The 20,575-nt window shown below is 42.6% G+C and overlaps 2 protein-coding genes across 2 annotated transcripts in view; both read right to left on the reverse strand.

The window, feature by feature from the left end:
• Positions 1–1,229: 1,229 nt before the first annotated feature.
• LOC108786457 (hemoglobin subunit alpha-3-like) lies at positions 1,230–8,059 on the reverse strand. The gene is made up of 3 exons (XM_018555757.1): positions 7,965–8,059; positions 1,836–2,037; positions 1,230–1,376 (listed from the first exon to the last, which is right to left on the reverse strand). Exons 1-3 carry the CDS (start codon positions 8,057–8,059, stop codon positions 1,230–1,232), a joined length of 444 nt encoding a protein of 147 aa, XP_018411259.1.
• Positions 8,060–18,540: 10,481 nt separating this feature from the next.
• Positions 18,541–20,575, reverse strand: part of LOC108786458 (hemoglobin subunit alpha-3-like) — a 7,974-nt gene continuing 5,939 nt past the window's right edge. Inside the window, 1 exon segment of the mRNA XM_018555759.1 lies at positions 18,541–18,669. Within this exon segment, the coding sequence (XP_018411261.1) occupies positions 18,541–18,669 (129 nt within the window).

The following is a 20,575-nucleotide window of genomic DNA, read 5'->3' on the forward strand; positions in this document are numbered from 1 at the left end:
GGGGGGTAGTAATCAATCAGTAGGTGATATGACATCCTTTCGTTCGTATGAGCGGTCAATTATGTACTTAAAACTCTATTGCTCAAGATGTCACCATGGTATGAGAGAAATTAGGAATAGGGTGGGTGAGTGGGGAGTTAGGTAGCGGGGGAGAGAGGTGGGAGATGCAGTCAGGGTGGGGTGACAGTGTTAGGTAGCGGGGAGGGAATAGGTGGCAGTAGAATAGAGAGCTGTGGGAGGAAAGTGAGTTGAAAGTAAGTAAGGGGCAATTTCCCCATCCTGCGTAGGTTGGCAGTCTCCTATCTGAGGGTGAGGTAGTCAGGAGACCGAATGTATTCCATCCAGGGGAACCAGGTACGGACGAAGGGAGCGGAGGCGTGTTTGATGGAACTCGTGAGGTCTTCCATGATGTAAATGTCATGATTGCGGTCTAGGACTTGGCCTATGTGGGGGGGTTCGGGTTTCTTCCAGAGGGCTAGAATACATGCCCCGGCTGCATTAACTACGTGGGTATAAGGGCGTAGAGGGATGGTGTTGTGGTCTAGGAGGAAGAAGGCCGGGTCCTCGGGCACCCGTAAATTTCTGAGTGAGAGCGCGCACCTGTTCCCAGAACTGCCGGAGGACCGGGCAGGGCCAGAAAATGTGGAGCATTCCTGCTGAGGGTTGCTGGCAGCACCAACAGAGGTCAGGAGATTCAGGAAATAGTGCATGGAGAGATTGCGGAGTACAGTACCATCTATTCACGATCTTGTAGCCCGACTCCTGGTATCTATTGCTAATAGAGGAATGATACGAGAGAGTAAGCAGCTTCTCCGTGGCATGTAGGATCTGGCGTATCTGTCATGAGCCAGTGTCATCGAGGTAAGTCGAGACTCCTGATGTAAAACCGTGGATTCAAGTGCAGCCAGCCGTTGGGTGACGGTGTCATGATCCGAACATAGAGATGTAACCCGGTCCTCTAAGTGGGATACCGCGGTCGAGACACCAACTATATCTCGTTTGAGAGCCTCTTCCATCCGAGACACCAGGTCCACCATATCCTGTTTGGTCGGCAACGAGAGCAAGATGGAAGATATCAGGGGGTGCTGGGATAGATCCATGCTGATGCTGGGGGAGTCCCGAGGGAGATCTTCTGTAGGGGTTCTGCGGTCCGTTGTAGAAGAAGGTGGGGAGACCCCAGCAAGTCCCGAGGTGATAGGGATGGTGTAGGCTCAAGCGACGCCATGCGGTTAGCCATGGATGAATGTGTGGAGACGGCCGGGGACGTGAAGAACTGGTGCAGATTCCCAGTTTTCCGTCCACTGTTGGTTCCGGGGGTTTGCCCTTCTTGGACATCGATTAGGGCGCTCAATTAGGTAGTGATCTACTGGAAGATGCTCGGGTGGCAGCAGAGCTCAAGTGATCAGCGTCTTCACACCGCCATAGCAAGGCCACGCCCCCTGTTGGGATCCTTCTTGTCTGTGCCCTGTCAGCTGGGATTGGGCTATTGCCTGCTGGCTTTGGGTCCCAGAAGTACATTTCTAAATTTACTCTTGTGACCCAAAAGAGAAGTGTAACCAAAACAATTTTTGGATTTTGTTTTCTTTAAAGTTTTGGCTTTCATAACCTTGATGAAAACCTAGCTTTGATAAGACAATAATTTTCCAAAGCCCACTGGCAGGGAGTCAAAGAAAATCAAGTGATAGCACATATCTAACTTAATTTTATGGCTCGTGATGTTAACATTATAAATGAAGGTAACCAAAATAGAAAGAATAGATCATGTTATAATCAACAGCAAAATCCAGTGAATTTTATCATATTACTGTATAATAATAGTGAATAGTGATCTTTACTTTATTGGTTTTTGGATCTGTCCAAAGTTTGTATACAGGCAGGTTTTTAGTTGACAGGTTGCCAGCAAGGTCATCCATGTGATTGACTGCATTTCCAATAACATCCATAAGCTTTCCCCCTTCAGCTTTGATGTCAGCAGAGCCAGGAGTCAGGTCAATGTGGCTAAATAAATGTTTGGTTTGGGGATGGTTAGTGAAAAGCCTAAAAGAAATGACAATAACAACAGAAGGTATTATTTTTATCATGAAACTTTTATTAAGTATTTAGCAAATAAACAACAGAGCAATTTAGACAAAAAAAGTCACATTAAATTAAGCAAGGTGTTGGTATTATTAGTATACTCTTTATGACCAATTGCATTATTTTAGTACCAAAATTGAATTATATTTTAACAATCATTTAAAATACAGGTATATTTAACTTTTTGATACAGCACATTGCACATTGTAAGCACATTGTAACATTCCTATTGTCAGTAAAGATATTGATAGTAATAAACATTGGGGGAAACACATTTTGTATCTTTGTGCTGCTCCCCAGTGTCCATGCTGACAGCAGTCTGCTGGGATATGAAGTAAGAGGAGAACCTCATCAGTTGCTGCCCCTTAACCAGGGCAGCCATCAGAAATTTTGGGGCCCCTTACACAGCTTTAGGCCTGGGCAGAGAGCCGTGGCAGGATCGAGAAGTGAGCAAATGCCGGTATGTGTTCGCTCACTTCCCGATCTACTGAGCCGACCTGTGACAGTCTCATTGTCACAGGTCGGCTAGAACTATGAGGTGAGTGAAAAGCACTCACCTCATAGTTCTCCTTTAAATACCACCAAAAGAAAGCTCTTATCTGTCCCCAAAAAATGGTTTAAAATTAATTTCAGTACAGCGTTGCATGACGGAATAAATGTCAGTCAAAGTACTGCAGCGTTGAATACTGAAAAATGGCCTGGCATCTAAACACCTGGTCTACAAGCGGTTAAAACACATCACACACACACACACTAACACTAAAAGTTATTTTAAAAAATGTACCCACTCCTGCTTACCTGTTTTCCAGGAAGGAGGGCTGTATCCCTGGGCTAAATCTTCAGTGGAGGATCAGTGTGATCTGCACTCTGGCTGATGCAGACCATACTAATCGATCCCTGCCAATCAGCGGTGGCACCATGAGGGAGCAATCAGTATGGTCTGCATCAGTAAGAGATGCAGATCATACTAATTCCCCACACGACCACCAGGGCATAATTTTCATTTAATATATTGCCTGATTGGCAATATATTAAATGAGGTGTGGGTGCTTGCCAGGTTTAAAGATGGCCGACGCTACTCGCGGTGGCCATCTTTAAAAATCTAATGTACAGTGGAGACCCCCTGGGGACACCGGAGGTGGGCCCCAGCCTCTTCCGGTGCTGCGGGAGCCCGTCCGCCTCCTGGCCTGTCACTTGTACGGCCGATGCTCATGTTAGGTTCCCGGGCCCCTAAGGCTGCCCAGGCCCCTTACATCAATATCGGCCGTACCCCCCTGACGGCGGCCCTTCCCTTAACCCTCTCATGAGGTTTTATTTTTTTCCAGTTTCTGTTCGTTATTGACTGAGGCACTTTTTACATTTTTGCTGTGTGATTCTCCCATGGCAGTGCTATACTTTCTTACTAAGTGCACCCACACATATCATATATTGTTTTTTAGAGGACAAATAGGCCTATATATTTATATCACATATGTGTGCCTAAAACCTCACTTAAAAAATATATACAATGAGGAAAAAACTTAAAGAAAACACCTTTTCCCAGTTTTGATTAATATTATTTTTTAGAAAAATAGCACAGCTAAAAAAAATGCATTAAAATAAATTCATTTATTTGTCTTTATTTGGAAACACCTCATATCCCTCGGATTTTGAAAATGTTTCTGTACTTCTCTGTATTTCTCTGCCTAAAACTAAAAGCTTACATTTTTTTTTCTCTAAAAGCTAATAGTGGTTATCTGGCATACAATGTCTCTGTCACTAAAGCTGCCCATACACCTTACAATTATCTGCAGATTTTCTGTGGTCAGATGGAAAAGGTGCAACAGATTCCTATATCTATACTTAACTGTGTGGATGGAGTAATCTGCACCTGGGCCAATCTGTTGCACTTTTTCCATCTGACCACAGAAAATCTGCAGATAATTGTAAGGGGTATGGGCACCTTAAGTGTCACACTTAATGACAGTGACATATTTTGAACATCGCCGTCATGAGGTAATTTTTATAAAAAATTATAGTATAAAATATATGTATATAATATCATTTTAATTTTTGTAATGTATTTTTATTTTTTTACACTTTTTTTCACATTTTTTTACATATTTTATTTATTTTTAACCACCTCCCGTCCGCCGATCGTTGAAAGACGGCCGGACGGGAGAGGGCGATGTGGCTCTGTTCACTGAGAACGGAGGGAGATCAGTTCGCGATCTCCCTCTGCTCTCCTCCCGGTCTCTGAATGCAGGAAGTGATGTATATTACATCACTTCCGCATTCCTCTGTCACTCTCCGTTACAGAAACCGGGGACAAGATGATGAAGCAGATCTGTGTTTCATCAGCTTCTCTGAGGGTCCCTAGGTGACATAAGGGGTCTTAGAGACCCCTGATGTCTCCATAAATAGGAACTGTAACTGTAATTTGTTATCAAAATGGAGCACCCTATGTGATAACAATAAAGTGTGGGAAAAAAAGTTTAAAAAGCTCACAAAATAAATACAAATTTACACACACAAAACAAAAAAAACACAACATTTTTTAAAAGTCCACCACCCCCACATAGATGCGCAAAAATGCGTTACATGCGCCTACACGCAAAAAAGGGTGACTGCTCCAATTATGCTGCACGTGTTACGTATCGCCGCGAATGCCGCAATGAGAGCAATCATTTTAGGGCCATCAATTACTGATAACACTAAACTGATGAGCGCTAAAATCTTTTAAAGCGTCGCCTATGGCAAATTTTGGCTATGGTGGTCTTTTGCAATTTTGCGGCCACGCGCCATTTTAAGGCTTGACATGTTTGGTGTCTATTTACCCGACGTGACCCCGACTTTTATATTTTACCCAAAAAATGGGTAAAAATTATTGTTTTCTAAAATAATAAAGGGAAAATATTTTTTTTTAAAATATTGGGTACTTTTTTTGTTATATAAAAAATAAATAAAAAAATAAATAAAACACACAGTGGTGATTAAATACCACCAAAAGAAAGCTCTATCTGTCCCCAAAAAATGGTATAAAATGTATTTCAATACAGCGTTGCATGACGGAATAATTATATCAAGCACAATCATTGTGAATGAATCTCACTATGACTGCTTGTTAATTTATTTAATATATTTTTGGATATTATTAGGCTGCTGCAAACTAAGGCCCCATTCACACCTGACCGTTTTGTAGCGCGTCCTACGCTTGATGAACGCTCTACAAAATGGTCAAAAAAATAAATAGCATTGTAGTCAATGGTATCGTTCCCACCTGTCCGTATTTCCGCCCGTCCCGAACGCACTACAAAACGGCCCACGCATGAAAAGGTCCCGGAGCGTTTTTTGCTGCGTATTGGTCCGTTTTGTAGGGCGTTTTCCATTTGTATACTGCCAAGTAGCCTTTGGAATCGCGCGATGGACGCGCATATTACAATACGCATAGGTGTGAATGGGGCCTTAGGAACAGCCAATAATAACCTTAGGGACTCTGATCCTGATAGCATGTCAGGTTCAGTGTAACTAAAGGCTTCTGATTGTTCTCAGAATGATCAGAAACCTGCAACAATGTTTCAGGATAGAAATATGTAGCTAAATGTTTCTATGCTGATAAACATAGCGAAAAGCCGGTACACATCAGGATTTTCTAATCAGTGACAGCAAGTGCGGTAAATACTGCTCTGGTCGGGTGTCTGTAAAAGCTTAACTCTTTCATTAATGGATGCCTCAATACTGAGGCACCTATTAATAAGCGGTAACCACTGAGATTCAGCGCTCCAAATAGCTCACATAATTTGGGCACTTAGTGATGGGGACGTACCGTGTACGTCAACCATCACTAAGGGGTTAAAGATGCATCCTGAAGAAACATTATCACCTTGCTCCATAGCATGAGCAACCTTGCACATGAGGCCTCATATATAACACTAACAAATAAATAAAAGTATGGTGTTGTAGAAGGCAACTAATCAGATTTCAACATTGTTACAGTGCAAGATACAAAAGAGACAAAAAAACCTCCATTCATCATAGCTGGTAGTAGTTAGTCCTATCAACCGGAATTGTTCTGTAATGTTGAAGACATTTCATAGCTTAACCATGCCACTTCTTCAAATCTGATGAGTCTTCAGAAAAACACCCCAGCATTTAAATCAACACAGGTAGCACAAAAAGCTTAAAGGAGAACTATGAGGTGAGTGCTTTTCTCACACCTCATAGTTCTAGCCGACCTGTGACAATGAGACTGTCACACGTCGGCTCAGTAGATCGGGAGGTGAGCGAACACATACCGGCGTTCGCTCACCTCTCGATCCTGTCACGGCTCTCTGCCGTGACAGGGGAGGGGCTGGATTCCCCCCTTCCCCGCTCTTCCACCGCTGACTGGCGGAACGGACGGGGAAGGGGTGGGTACAGCTGGTTCTGCCCCTAGATAGGCAGAGCCAGCTGTCACTCACGCAGCTGGGCGGATCCAGACATTGTCGGGATCCGCTCCGGCTGCGGCGTCTCAGTATAACGCGAGCTGTAGCTCCCTATATACTGAGCTTAGGGTGACGGGAGGACGCTAGTTTGTGCCCTCCCGTTACCCTAAGGAGAACTATGGGGAAAAGCCTTAACCCCATAGGTTCTCCTTTAAAGATTATGTATACTTTTTATAACATGGTTCTTGCAACACCCATATTTCGGGTGTAATATAAAACATGCAATTGTGTGTAGAATCCGCGCTTTTGGTGTTTCAATGCAATGTGTCAGCAGCAGTGAAAACAAGTGAATCCTAAAGTCACTCTTTACAATCTCAAAATAAAGTCACTGCGCTTAAAAACTTACAACGTATACATAAATATACAATGTAGACGCCACATGGTGTGAAATCCTTAAAAACTTTTAATCATAGATTCTTTAAAAACTTACATTTTTAACAGGTTTACTAGGCAGAGCTGTATAATTCCTGCTCTGGCAAAACAGCTTTGCCCCCAGTGATCAGCTTGATTAAATCAGCGTGTTAACTCCTCCTTGACATGTTTCGTCATAAAGACTTTAAAAAAGTTTTTAAGGATTTCACACTATGTGGCGTCTACATTTTTTTCCATGGGGCACTGAATGAACTACAAGGAGAAATGTGCAGGGGAGGCTAACATTGGCCATTTAGAAGGTGAATTGACAGGAATTGGAACAACTTGAACCCACCAACCGTTGTTTTTTTTCACACTATGGGAGGGAGACGTGTTTGGGGAGCCATTAAAGTGAATGGCACTGCAATGCACCTCCTGCAGCAGAATTTGTCAGGCCGAAAACAAAAACAACTTTTTTCCCACATTTTGTAATTCTTTTTCAATAATTGTATTGTAAGCATACGGTGCTTGAATAACTTCAGGTACGGATTGACAGCTGCCAGTGGCAAGATTCCGCAGATGGCAGCTGAATGTAAATACAGCAGGTAGTGGGCTGGTGCAATAGCCAGCCTGCTATTGGTTATTTCAAATTGCAATAGCCAATAGCAGGCTGGCTAATGCACCCACCCACTGCTTGCTGTGCCCCCCTCCCAGTATAGAGGAGAGAGCTAGATGATCTAACTAACTAATCGATAATGAGAATAGTTGACAAGTTAACTATTCTCATTATCGGTTATTATCGCTTAATCGATTAGTTGGTTGCAGCCCTAACTTTGACGCACATGTATGCAAGTTACTTCATCTCGGCAAAACTCCTGCGCATCTGCAGCTCAGTGTACAGTTGTAGAAAACAAGTGCTGACAGACAGGGAGAAACATGGATGACAAAAGAGACTTACACAGTTGAATGTGACATACTACTACTAGCTATACCTTGACCTGGATTAATGAGAACCTTCACAAACATACTCCAATCATCTACATCACAAAATAGGAAGATTTAAAGAGACTTTACCTGTCCATAATCTCACCACCTAGTTCACTGGCCTGATGGGAAACCTTGTTCCAGATGGAACGGACAGCAGCCTTGTCACTTGCAGTCAGGGACATTGTGATGAGCACAAGTTGGTGTGGTAAATCTTTGACTGGACTGAGAATTAAACAAATATCTGTGGTGAAATGAGGATCTTGGTACTTTTTATACCATTGAGATACAAAACACTTTGGTAAAAAGACACATTGTATTGGCTGAAACTTTAAAACATTTGTAAGGTAGAATTGCAGCATTAGTGGCCAGGCATGGGAGAGATGTTAAATTACACTCTGTCCCTACTGAGCATGCACAGGATGGTTGGAAAATATTTTCCTTTCCAACTTGGGCTGCATGTGCCTTGTGCTCTCCCTGGCTGATAATGTCACATAGTGAGAGCAGCAGGGGTGTGATGTGCTTCCTCTGAAACATTTGCCAGCTAAACACTGTAATAGATCCAGGATACGTACCTCTCTGGCGTCTCGGACCCGGAGGGTGACTCCGCCCAATGTCAGCTGACACAATGCCGCTCTCCCCCCCCCCCCCCCTTGGCTTAAGCCACGAAAATTCACTTGTCCAGTGTTCCTGCAATGGATGTCGTGGCTGGACAAGCTCTGAGCAGCCCTGCTCTCCTTCCTGCCACTGAATAGGCTCATTAGCCTCCTACCTCAACCCTCCAAATACGTCTGCTTACTTCAGCCTGCTGTGACTCCTGGTGCACCAAGACTACAAGCCAGACACTGCACTTCAGCTTCCACAGTCAGCAATCAGCCACAGTCTGGAGGATTCATCATAGTAGCCTTAATGCAACTAACAGCAAGTATTCAATGCCACAGCTGATGATATGCACACAACCATAATGACTTTTAACGTGTGCTGTTAAACCAGCAATACAATTGCCCTCTACTGCTACAACCTATTTCAAGCTATTGCTAAATCTTGTGATGTGAAGTTAACATTACACCTGGCTACTACTACTCATTGACTTCAAACATTCACCTTGTGTTGTGAGAATAAGATTACAACTGTTTCCTTACATGTTGCTTCATTCCTGTTATGTGAAATGAACATTGGATTTATGTCAACAGTGAGATGCTCATTCAGTATAAATTAATTATCTTGTGATGTGATACAAACACACTACTGAGATAACCTTATTTATAGAAACTGTCATTACCGTGAAGTAAAAAAAAATTTTTTAAAGACTTCCGCAGCTGAGTTCCATCATTTTATTATAAGCGGTATTACAAACATAATGCATAATTCTAGTACTGTATATACTCGAGTATAAGCCGAGTTTTTCAGCCCATTTTTTTTTGCTGAAAAGTGCCCCCCTCAGCTTATACTCGAGTCAGCGTCTCGAGCTGGTCAGGTTTCTTCTTACTTACCTCGCCGAGCGTCACTGCTGCTCCGGTGGGCGGCGCTCCGAGCGGGGTCATCTGGCAGTCTCCAGGTCCTAATTTAGGTGGCCACATTTCCCACCCTCGGCTTATATTCGAGTCAATACTTTTTCCCAGTTTTTTGTGGTAAAATTAGGTACCTCGGCTTATATTCGGGACGGCTTATACTTGAGTATATACGGTATCTTAAATGTGCTACTATTTTTTTTATAGCAAGCTTTGTATATTTTCTGCTGGAGTTATAAAGGGACAACTATAGTTATGGATATTTATGGATAATATGGATAGTTATGGATAATTATCACCTAGGGATGATCCCCAGATCCCCAGTCTTTTCCAGGAAAATTCCAACAAATTGTTCACTTTTGTTAGTGGAATTCCAGTGCAGCTTTTTAAAATTTTCGACAGAGTTGTTAATACTCTGCACATCTAAAGAAAAGACTGTTGAGTGACTGTATCTTTGGTGCTCGACCTATGGCCTAGGGGCTGCATGTGGCACTTTGGCACATTTTATGCAGCTCTCAGGGCCCCTGCAGTAACCTATGACATTCTCTATCTAGGTGCTTATTCAAGCCAGTGAAGGAAATAAAATGGTGCAAATAAAAAATTTACGGAAAGGATATTACAAAACAGACTGTAAGCAAACAACAAAATAAACTGGTTAACAAAGTTTGCCTTGTTTGTGGTTTTGGCAAAGTCCAGTTCCATTCAGAGTAAGTCTAATCTGACAAAGTCACTGGCCCCCCATAAATTACTTGTTGGCTTGGTTCTGGTGGAAATTGAGTGCTAGGGAAGTCAACAGCAGCAGCTTTTTGTGGACCTTTTAGAGACTGTTGATGAGACAACCGCCACTCAATCAAAATAGCTGAGAGGTGTTATGTAGAAGTGCTGAAACGTTTGATTATACTTCAGTGGACACTCACTTAATGCCAACTATTCAAACTCTACTCATATTTCCAGATTACATGGCTGTACAATTCAACAACTAAGACTCATTGAGAGTCATGAAACTATGGTTTGATAAAAATCTAACATATTATAAATGAGATGCATAGATTGCCTATTTTGAGATTTAATGTTACCAATCCACCTGCTGTACATTATAGCATAGACATGTTTGTTATTTACCTGTTATTTTCTTATACAATTGTGTAGCTACCTTTTTATGAGTCTACTGTAATTCCACCATAGCGCTAATTATAGATATTATATGAAACTTATCCCTGTGTAGTTCAAAAACCAGACTCGCAGATTGTATTGTTGAGTCTTATCCAAGACAGGGCATTTTACAAAATGCTTTCATTGGAAGAATGCTGCTTAATGGAGGTTTATGACCACTATTAGCAGGCTCTGACATTCAGATAGTGGGGTTTAAATCACGGAGTCTATGTCTTGTCAAAAGTGCTCCGTTGTTTTCATGCGAATTATGATGGCTCTGCCTACTGTTATTTCAGTCTGTTCTGTTGTCTCTCAAAGTGGTCAAATCTCCATCATAAACATAAGATTTAAATCTGATTGTTTTGCTGCTGACTTGCGAATTTTAATTATATGGGAGCAGCATTGTGTTCTGCATGACTTTCCCTGTCTCCCCATTTAGTTTGGGGTTTATCAGACCTCATTATAATCACAGTGTGATGGTATCGGTGGGAGGAAAAATGTTTGGGAGAACCACCATGGCATCTATGTCAGCCCTGGGGCTGAGTTGTTCCCCCCACCTTCACATCAGTGCTTATCTTTCTAGGCAAAATGCAGATTTGCCAGGGCTGTTAGGAATACATATTAACAAAAATGAGAAAGCTGAAATTGGTAACAATATTACAGATGGGCACAGCCCGTTCTTGTCACCCCTGCTTCTTTTTTGTCATGTACCCCATTGGTGTACAAACCTGTCCCCCGTCTTGGACTCTCCTGCTCACTGCGGTTTTCTCCAATGTAAACAATGATGCCCAATAGTTGCAGCATTCCACATGTCCCACAGGAGGAGGAGTAGAGGTGCATATCCAGGCAGCAGGTTTCTCAGCAGGCACCCACTCTACCTGTTTTCCTCTGTCCACTGAAGGCTGCTATTAGAGGGAGGAGAAATCCAAATCCTCCCCACAGCTGTCTCCATCTCTACTCTGCTGGACAGGAGTGAACATTAGCCTGGATCTCAGAGAGCTGGTAAGATAAGCTGACAACTCTGCCCCAAAGCCTCCAAGTTCCCAGGTATGCTCAGCAAGTATAAATCATGGACACAGGAATCTGGTCACCTTATTCTTTACAGCAAGAGCTGAAATCAGCATAAGAATTACACACACTCACTATCTTTCTTCCCCCCTCCCCCTTCCCCCCCAAGCAGCTGCAACGGGACAGGAGACAGTGCTGTGACAGTTCAGAAACTATCGGCATTGTCTGTTCAACAATCACACACTATTACCGGCCCGGATTAACCCCTCAAGACACGTACCTGTAGCCGCACAGACAGCCGCACACTCTGCCGGGATTGTGCTCACACAGCAGAAGGTCCTCCTTCACGTATTCCTCTCCAGGACCCCGGGGCTGCCCCTGTCTGCCTGAAACTGTGACATCTTGTGTCGTGGGCTGAGGTGGCCAGAAAACTGGACACAAGATGCCAAACCCGTACTGTACGGGTGAAACCCGTACAGGTGGCAACCCTAGAATACACCCTGATACATGAAAAGTGTCATCCCCAGTGTTTAACCTGCAAAGCAGATAAAATATCTTGTGCTGTACATTCTCCTGGCAACCCTCGTCCCCCCTCCCCTACATGGAGACAATGCATCTGCCCCTTGCCACAGCCTTGCACCCCATTGGAACCTTATGTGTTTTCGATACACATGGATTCTTAGTCTCCTTAATAAAGCTGCCCACGCATCATATTTCAAAATACAGTGGTTCTACTAATTGTTTATATTTTGATTACTACTAAGAAATCAAACTGTGTATGCCAATAATAAGCAGCGGGGGTTGTATACCATATTTTTATATTTCAATTTTTTATGGTTTGCGGAAAAAAATTCACTGAAAGACTATTGATAGAATGATCACAATTTGGATCAATCTGAAATAATCCATCTATCTCGTGTGACAATACAATTGGGTTTTGATAAAATTAAATATTGCAGTTATACAAAAACTAATGGGTATTTGTGTGGTAAGAGTAAAGTAAACCTGTAATGTGAAAAATACACGGGACTCCTTCAGAAATTGCTATTTGTTTGGGTGTTACCCTGAAACTCTTTTTTTATTAAATCAACAACCTAGAACAAGCATACAGAACAGAAAAGATAGAAAAGTCAAAAAACCTGCATACGTGTTCTAGGTCAGTGACTCCAATGACGTTATTCAGTAAAGAGCAAGCCGAAGGATCTAGCCGTAGCTTTGGCTGATCCTTCGGCCGCCTCTGCCCTTAGGTTCAGTCGAACCGAAGGGCTGCTGTACGGGCTATTCACAATCAGCCGAAGCCGACCAATCTCCGCGCAAATGACAGCTGGGCGGAACCAGCCGTGATCGCAAAGGTACCGAGCAGAATAGCCGAGCCGAAAGTTGCTTGATGGGATTCGGCTATTCACTCACTGCCTTTCAGCACCTATGAGAATAGGGGCGAACAGCAGCAGATGTTGGATAGGCTGAGTCGAAGTCCTTCTGCACTTCGGCTCAGTCGAACATGCAGAGCATGTTCGGCTGACTGAAGGCAGCCGATGTACGTCTGATTTTAGCCAATGTACGGCTGAAATCAGCCATACAACACTGAAGTGAATAGCCGAACAGCATTCAGCTCACTTCACTTTGGTAGGGTTATTGTGAATAACCCTGCAAGTTTTAAAGTAGAGGGTCAACTAGCACTTTCAAAAGTAGAGTTGGGGGTTCCCCTTAACATCTATAGCAGACAGTCATCTTGGATGAGGGTTTGGTGTAGATCAGGGGTGGCAAACACAAGGCCTGCGGGCCGAATCCGGCCCGCCGGACCTTGTAATGTGGCCCGCACAGCCAGGCCACTGTTAGGGGTGTGCGGGCTGTACAAAAAAAAACAACTCTTTAATAATCGCCCGTGGGCACGGCGCCCCTCCGTGCGGGCGCTTGACAGTTTACCTGTCAGCTCAGCCAGGCAGCACAGCAGTGACAGTGACACTGGCAGTCTATGAATGACTCATTAAGATGGCCGCCGCGAAAGCGCGGCGGCCATCTTTAAAACTGGACAAAGTACTGGCACTCTGGCAGGCCAGTCCACAGGCGGAATCAGGAGTCGCAGATCATCTTTACTGTGCGCCCGCGGGCGCGGCGCCCCTCCGTGCGGGCGCTGGATGGGGACAGGCGGATTCTGCCGGAAAGACACGTGGGAGGCTGTCCTTGCCTTGCTATGAGGAGCAGGGATGAGGAGCAGGAGCTCAGAACTTTGTTCTGTAAGTAAATTCTTTTTTTTTTATAAATGCAGTGTACTGCTTAATGTCTGTTTTGTATTTTATTATTTAAATAGAGTGTTTCTTAACCACTTCAAGACCAGGTGTTTAGACCCCCTTCCTGGCCAGGCCATTTTTCAGTGTTCAGCGCTGCGGTACTTTGACTGACGTTTATTCCGTCATGCAATGCTGTACTGAAATAAATTTTATACCATTTTTTGGGGACAGATAGAGCTTTCTTTTGATGTTATTTAATCACCACGAGGGTTTTTATTTTTTACTATAATTAGGAAAAATTACAGAAAATGTTGAAAAAAAAAAAAGTTTTTTTTAACATTATGTTAGGAAACATTTATTATTACCCAGTTTTTTGGTAAAATATAAAAGATCGGGTCACGTCGGGTAAATAGACACCAAACATGGCAAGCTTTAAAATTGCGCGCACCCGCGAAATCGCAGAAAACTACCATACCCAAAATTGGCCATAGGCGACACTTCAAAAGCTTTTACCGCTCATCAGTTTAGTGTTATCGGTGATTGATGGCCCTAGACTTATTGCTCTCACTGCGACGTTCGCGGCGATATGTAACATGTGCGGCGTAATGGGCGCAATCGTATTTTTTGCACGTATGCGCCCCCATACAACCGGCCCTTTGAGGGTAACCATACTGCTGATGCGGCCCCCGATGAATTTGAGTTTGCCACCCCTGGTGTAGATGAAGGGAAATCCCCAGATGTTTTCGTTTACAAACAGAAATGAAGCAGCTGGGAACTTGCATTTGATGTGTCTGTGCAGGTTTTCATTCTTTCAGGTCATGGTATATCTGTAAAAAAATTATCAAAGCAACTGGACTTTGCTGTATTTATCTTGAAGATGTTTCACTGGTCATCCGACTCAATTTCTGAATTCAGAATCTTTCTCATTCTAAATTGAGAACGTTAGTCGCATTACCAGCAACATGTCAAGAAAAATACAGCAAAGTCCAGTTGCTTTGATTTATTTTTTTCAGATATACTTTAATGTGGCATTTTCATTCGGTATTTTGGTATTTCGGTATTTTTTTCTTTGTAAATATCAGTTTTGCTGTACTAGGTTTTATACATGGCACAGGTGCGCTCTTTCACAGGCAGGTTCAGCCCATATCTCAAAAATGATATTGGAAGGAATTGCCCATTGTAATGTTGCCTTAAGGCCCCATTGACACTAAGCGACACTTACCTCGAGCGGATTTCGGTGTGGCGGGATAGAGCGACGGTTTGGGCGACGTTCCAGCGGCGATCGTGCAACTTTCACCGCCGGGCTGCATTATTAAAAAAAGTAAATTTGCACGACATCCGTGGGGAAAAAGGGTCCTGCAGGTGTGACTTGCGACTGCGACGAGCGACATGGAGATGTACATTAAGACAGCTCCATAGAAAATCTGAGCTATGGAGTTCAGCATGGGTAAAATGATCAGCAAGTCTCTTTTTAGTCCTCAGAGCAATAGGCAGTAGTAGACCGAGTGTTTGAGCTTCTGGCAGTCATAGAACATGAAGTAATGCTGAAGTCTGCTCTTGGTCTGTACACAACCACGACAGCGTGACAAACCCACTCCTCCCGCGCTATCTCTGTGCTTTATTCGGCCTCACCGCAGCATAACTAGTAAATTCAGCTTTGTTAAAACAGAGACGGCAGTGTCTGTTGGACCCGGGAGCCGGGGAACAGTGCCCCCTCCACTTTAACACAGCCACATCTACTAGTTTGGCTACGGCTCGGCCAAAAACAGCAAGGAGTTGGCGCACATAGCTGCCCCTCCTTCAGTGACCACTCTAGGAACAATATATGGGGGGGGCACATAAGATACCACAGTCAAATCTGGGCGGGCACTAATTATTTTCATTGCATGTCGCAACAGTTGGGCACAGAGAGCTGATTTAATTGCGGATGGCATCTGCGCCCAGCGGTTGCGACATGTAGTCCAACGCCGCCCACAATCCTGAATACCGCAACCGATGGGCGCCGATGCCATCCACAATTAAATCAGCTCTTGGCGCCCGGCATGTTCGGAATACAGCAGGGGCTGACTTTCAACCAAGGGGAAAGTACAACCCAGAGGCCCATGGGGCAGCAACTTGGCCCCTCTCTTGCTCTGCCTCTGAACCCCCCCCCACCCCCAACCTGCCACTTTTGCCAGTGTGAATGGTCGGGAGATGTGAGGACTCACTAGTAAGTCCATGAAAGGGGGTCACTGGCTGGGGGATTCTGGCCTTACTCCGCTCCATGTCCAGTAGTCAGGCACTCTCACCCGCTGTAGACCGCCACTGGCTGTCCATGCTTCTGGCCTGTGAGCTGTGGGAGGATAGTGGGAGGGGCTGGACAGTGTCAAAGTCAGTGTTCTATAATTTTTCTCGACCCTGATTTGGATGACTCAGTTCCGGTGGGACTGAGTCATCCAAATCAGCTATTTTCATGACCCCCTTTCTTTATGGCACCTGGAAGATATGCGGTAGAGAAATGTATGGGTTGAGGAACATTATAGCACACTGATAGTGTAGGGATGCCTCGTCAGTGCTGTGCGCGTGCATGACTGCTGCGACCCTGGTAGTTCTGCCACTAACTTCAAGCTGTAGAGGGACTACAAATCTCAACACATTATACAGCAATGCAGAATAATACCACCAGCTATAGAGGACTATAAATCTCAGAAATACATTGTACAGCAATGAAGAATACCAACAGCTATAGAGAACTACAATTCTCAGCAATACCATTATACAGCAATGCAGAATGGCATCGGCTATAGAGGACTATAATTCTCAGAAATACATTGTACAGCGATGCAGAATGGCATTGGCTATAGAGAACTGCAATTCCAAGCAATACATTACACAACAGTCGCTGGATTGAAGAGACCGCCCCCGGCCAAATGATGTCCCTGGGAACATAAAATATATATTTTTTTGTTTTAATACTTACCTGATCCCTGGATCCACGGACAAGCGCAGACTCCCGTCTCCCACGCTGTCAGAAACTGCATACAGCGTGTGCTGGTTACTACTTAAACCGGTGCTCTGTAAGCAGCTTCTGAGAAGATACGCTATTAGCGTAGCGGCTGCATATTTTGCATAGGTCTTGCTACGCTAATAGCGTATCTTCTCAGAAGCTGCATGCAGAGCGTGCCGGTTAGTGTTTAAACCAGCGTGACAGGTTGCACACATTTTACAACTTACAGCCCGCCGCCCGTTACTTTATGTTCCGTGCGTCGGGGGATTCCACACTGACCCCCCCGCACCTACCTCTCTCCTCTGGTTCTGTCCTCCCCCTGGCCGCCGAGTCTCTCCTCACTGTCCGCCGATGCAGGGAGCAGAGCGGCAGGGTTAAAACTAACCCTGCTGCTCCGTGTAGGCAGTGAGAGGGGAGAACAGTGCTCTTCCCATCTCAGCTGTCACAGGAGTTCCAGCACAGTGCTGTGCTAGAACTCCTGTATTGGAGGTGACAGGGTCTATAAAGAGAACCTGTCACCTCAAAAGGCTATCACGCAGGGGCTTTTTAGCTAGCTCCTGTGTGATAGCAATAAAGTTAAGTTTACAAAAATTATCATATTGAAAAACATATAAGAATATATAAGAAATAATTAAATAAAATAAAAAGGTGATTAAAAAGTAAAAAATAATAAGAAAACAATTATTAAAAAATAAGAAAATCATTATAAAAAAGAAATAAACAATAATAAGATAAAAAAATTATAAAAAAATAAAAAAGTAAACGACAAGCTAAAAATTTAAAAAAGTAAAAAAATTAATAAAAATAAAAAAGTTAAAAAAATAAGGAAACAATAACAAAATTATGTGATCCAAAACTTTTACTTGCATGTTTATCAGGGGTGGAGGGAATTTATAATGCTTTGGGTGTTGTAGGTAATCTTCAGGTCTAAACCTGAACATGTGTGCAAAAACTGTGAAAATGGCTCTGGCAGGAAAAGGGTTAAACCACTTTCTTTTTCTTTTTCTTTTCTACTGCATTGTAACATAAAAGTGTTACTCCAATGGCAAAAGTAGAATCCTCTCATAACCATTCAATCAATAAATAGACATATTTGCTATAATTTTGTATCTAATATTCTAACAGTGTACTTGAGGAAACTGGAGAAAAGTCAGAAATTCTTATTTCAGTAATTTGTTTTCCGATAGAATAGCAGCGTGACAGCCAGGCAACTAAGATGAAGGCAGCAGAATGAGAAGTGAGGGTTGGTAGCCTGTATATTTGCCTTAGTAAAGGGTACCTTTAACATTTTTTTTTTTTTTATTCCTCCTGTCTCCTATAATTTATGGTTTTCCCATGAGCTCCTGCTGCTGTCTGATGTCAGGGCTTACTTGCCAAGTCAGAACTTTTGGCATTATTTTTCCTTTGCACAGAATACATTTTATCAAACAATATTACACATATCTATTTTGTTTATAATTTGTAATATGTTCTGTAATTTGCTATCCGTGGCATCTAATGTATAACAAGACAACTAGATATTTATAATTCTATGAATTACCTGATTTAAAATCACATTTTGTTAAATTATTATATGAATATTTTATAAATATATTAACACATCATAAAACAAACAGTAGACGCCAAGGTGACAAATATATTGGCATTTATTCCATGTGCAATATTTAAGGAAATACCCTTTGTAGACCGTTGCAATTTTGTTATGATTCTGATGAGTGTTGTGTCCACAGTCCCCAAAGTACTCTACAGTGCTGGTAGTTTGTCTTGCTGTAATATATTTATCTGTATTTGGAGGTAAGGATACAAGAAACTTCAAAAAGGAATTTTTCCCAGGCAGCATGAACTTCAGGAGTGAAATCATCAGGGAAGTGAATAGCTACGACCACCTGGATAGAGTGAGACAGCATCTGCAAAAAGATATAGAATATATGTTATTTGTAAAACATGTACGGTACATATACCCAAGCTTTAAATTATTTCTTCGTATTGCTGTTCATGGATATCCAGTCCTATTCCTCTAAGGCAGGGGTGGCAAACTCAAATTCATCGGGGGCCGCATCAGCAGTATGGTTACCCTCAAAGGGCCGGTTGTATGGGGGCGCATACGTGCAAAAAATACGATTGCGCCCATTACGCCGCACATGTTACATATCGCCGCGAACGTCGCAGTGAGAGCAATAAGTCTAGGGCCATCAATCACCGATAACACTAAACTGATGAGCGGTAAAAGCTTTTAAAGTGTCGCCTATGGCCAATTTTGGGTATGGTAGTTTTCTGCGATTTCGCGGGTGCGCGCAATTTTAAAGCTTGCCATGTTTGGTGTCTATTTACCCGACGTGACCCGATCTTTTATATTTTACCAAAAAACTGGGTAATAATAAATGTTTCCTAACATAATGTTAAAAAAAACTTTTTTTTTTCAACATTTTCTGTAATTTTTCCTAATTATAGTAAAAAATAAAACCCCCCATGGTGATTAAGTACCATCAAACGAAAGCTCTATCTGTCCCCAAAAAATGGTATAAAATTTATTTCAGTACAGCATTGCATGACGGAATAAACATCAGTCAAAGTACCGCAGCGCTGAACACTGAAAAATGGCCTGGCCAGGAACGGGGTCTAAACACCTGGTCTTGAAGTGGTTAAGAAACACTCTATTTAAATAATAAAATAAGGGATTACAGACATTATTTAATAATAATATGGTGCAAAATAATCTTTGTACATTTAAACTGTACATTTAGTGGACAGATCCAGTCATAATCTATCTGCAATGAATTTGAGTATTGTAAGCTCTAAAAGAAGATAAATAATCCCTGAAACAATAAAAAAAAGACAATATTGCTCACTGCTGATAACCAAGACTAGTAATATTCTTAGTTTTGGATAGAGTAAAGCAGGGGTAAAATCTGTGCCATGGTTGTATCACTGTGTGTTTTTACTAGATAGTCACATTGCCATGACCCATCATGGTTTTGAAACATTGTATTGATTTGTGACTCAAGCAACAACGCACTGATAAATGTAAGAATTAGAGATGGGAAGTTGGATCTTTTAAATGAATCGATTGATTTTGAATCAGTTCATTCAAAAGAACCGATTCATGAATCGAATCTTCGGTTCACTTGCTGAGTCGGCTGACAAGGAAGCGAACCGAAGCTCAGGAGCTGTCTGAACCTTCATAGAGGATCCCAATCAGAGGACTCTAATTCAGAGAACGGTGTCAGGCAGCTCCTGGGGAACATTGATCCTAGGCTATCAATACCAAAAATTGTTTATTTAAAAAAAAAATGTTTTTTTTTTTTTTTTGCAAATGTGTAATTATCTACCCCACTGTAGAGGTCATGGTTGTCGGAAATAAACAAATCCAAGTATCCAGGGGGTGTGAAAAACTCAGGACTGGAGGGGTAAATAATATAATTAAAAAGGAGGTTTAAATTTATTTTTATGTTATTAAAAAAAAGACAGCTCTCTCATTTTATTATATAGCTACTGAATGTTTCAGAAGGGATGCCTGTACCTTTAACATATATATCTCCTCGAGAAGCCAATTTGATCCTAAAGGGTTAAACCATCAATCTGAATGAGGAACTCCTCTAATCCAAACTCTCTCTGTCCTTTATCACTGCTGCAACCTGCTAATTGATTCAGTGTATTGTTCTACTGGTGGGGACTCACTATTCTTTAACTCAAAGAATCGAAAGAGTTTATTGAGTTAAAGAATCAAATAAGTCTACTAACTAAGTAGTTAAAGTTAACAAAATAGTAAATAAAAAAAAAACTAACACCAACCCTGCCGCCCCCCCCCCCCCA

This window comes from Nanorana parkeri, unplaced genomic scaffold, assembly GCF_000935625.1.
Source record: "Nanorana parkeri isolate BGI_ZX_2015 unplaced genomic scaffold, ASM93562v1 scaffold213, whole genome shotgun sequence".
Classification (NCBI taxonomy): domain Eukaryota; kingdom Metazoa; phylum Chordata; class Amphibia; order Anura; family Dicroglossidae; genus Nanorana; species Nanorana parkeri.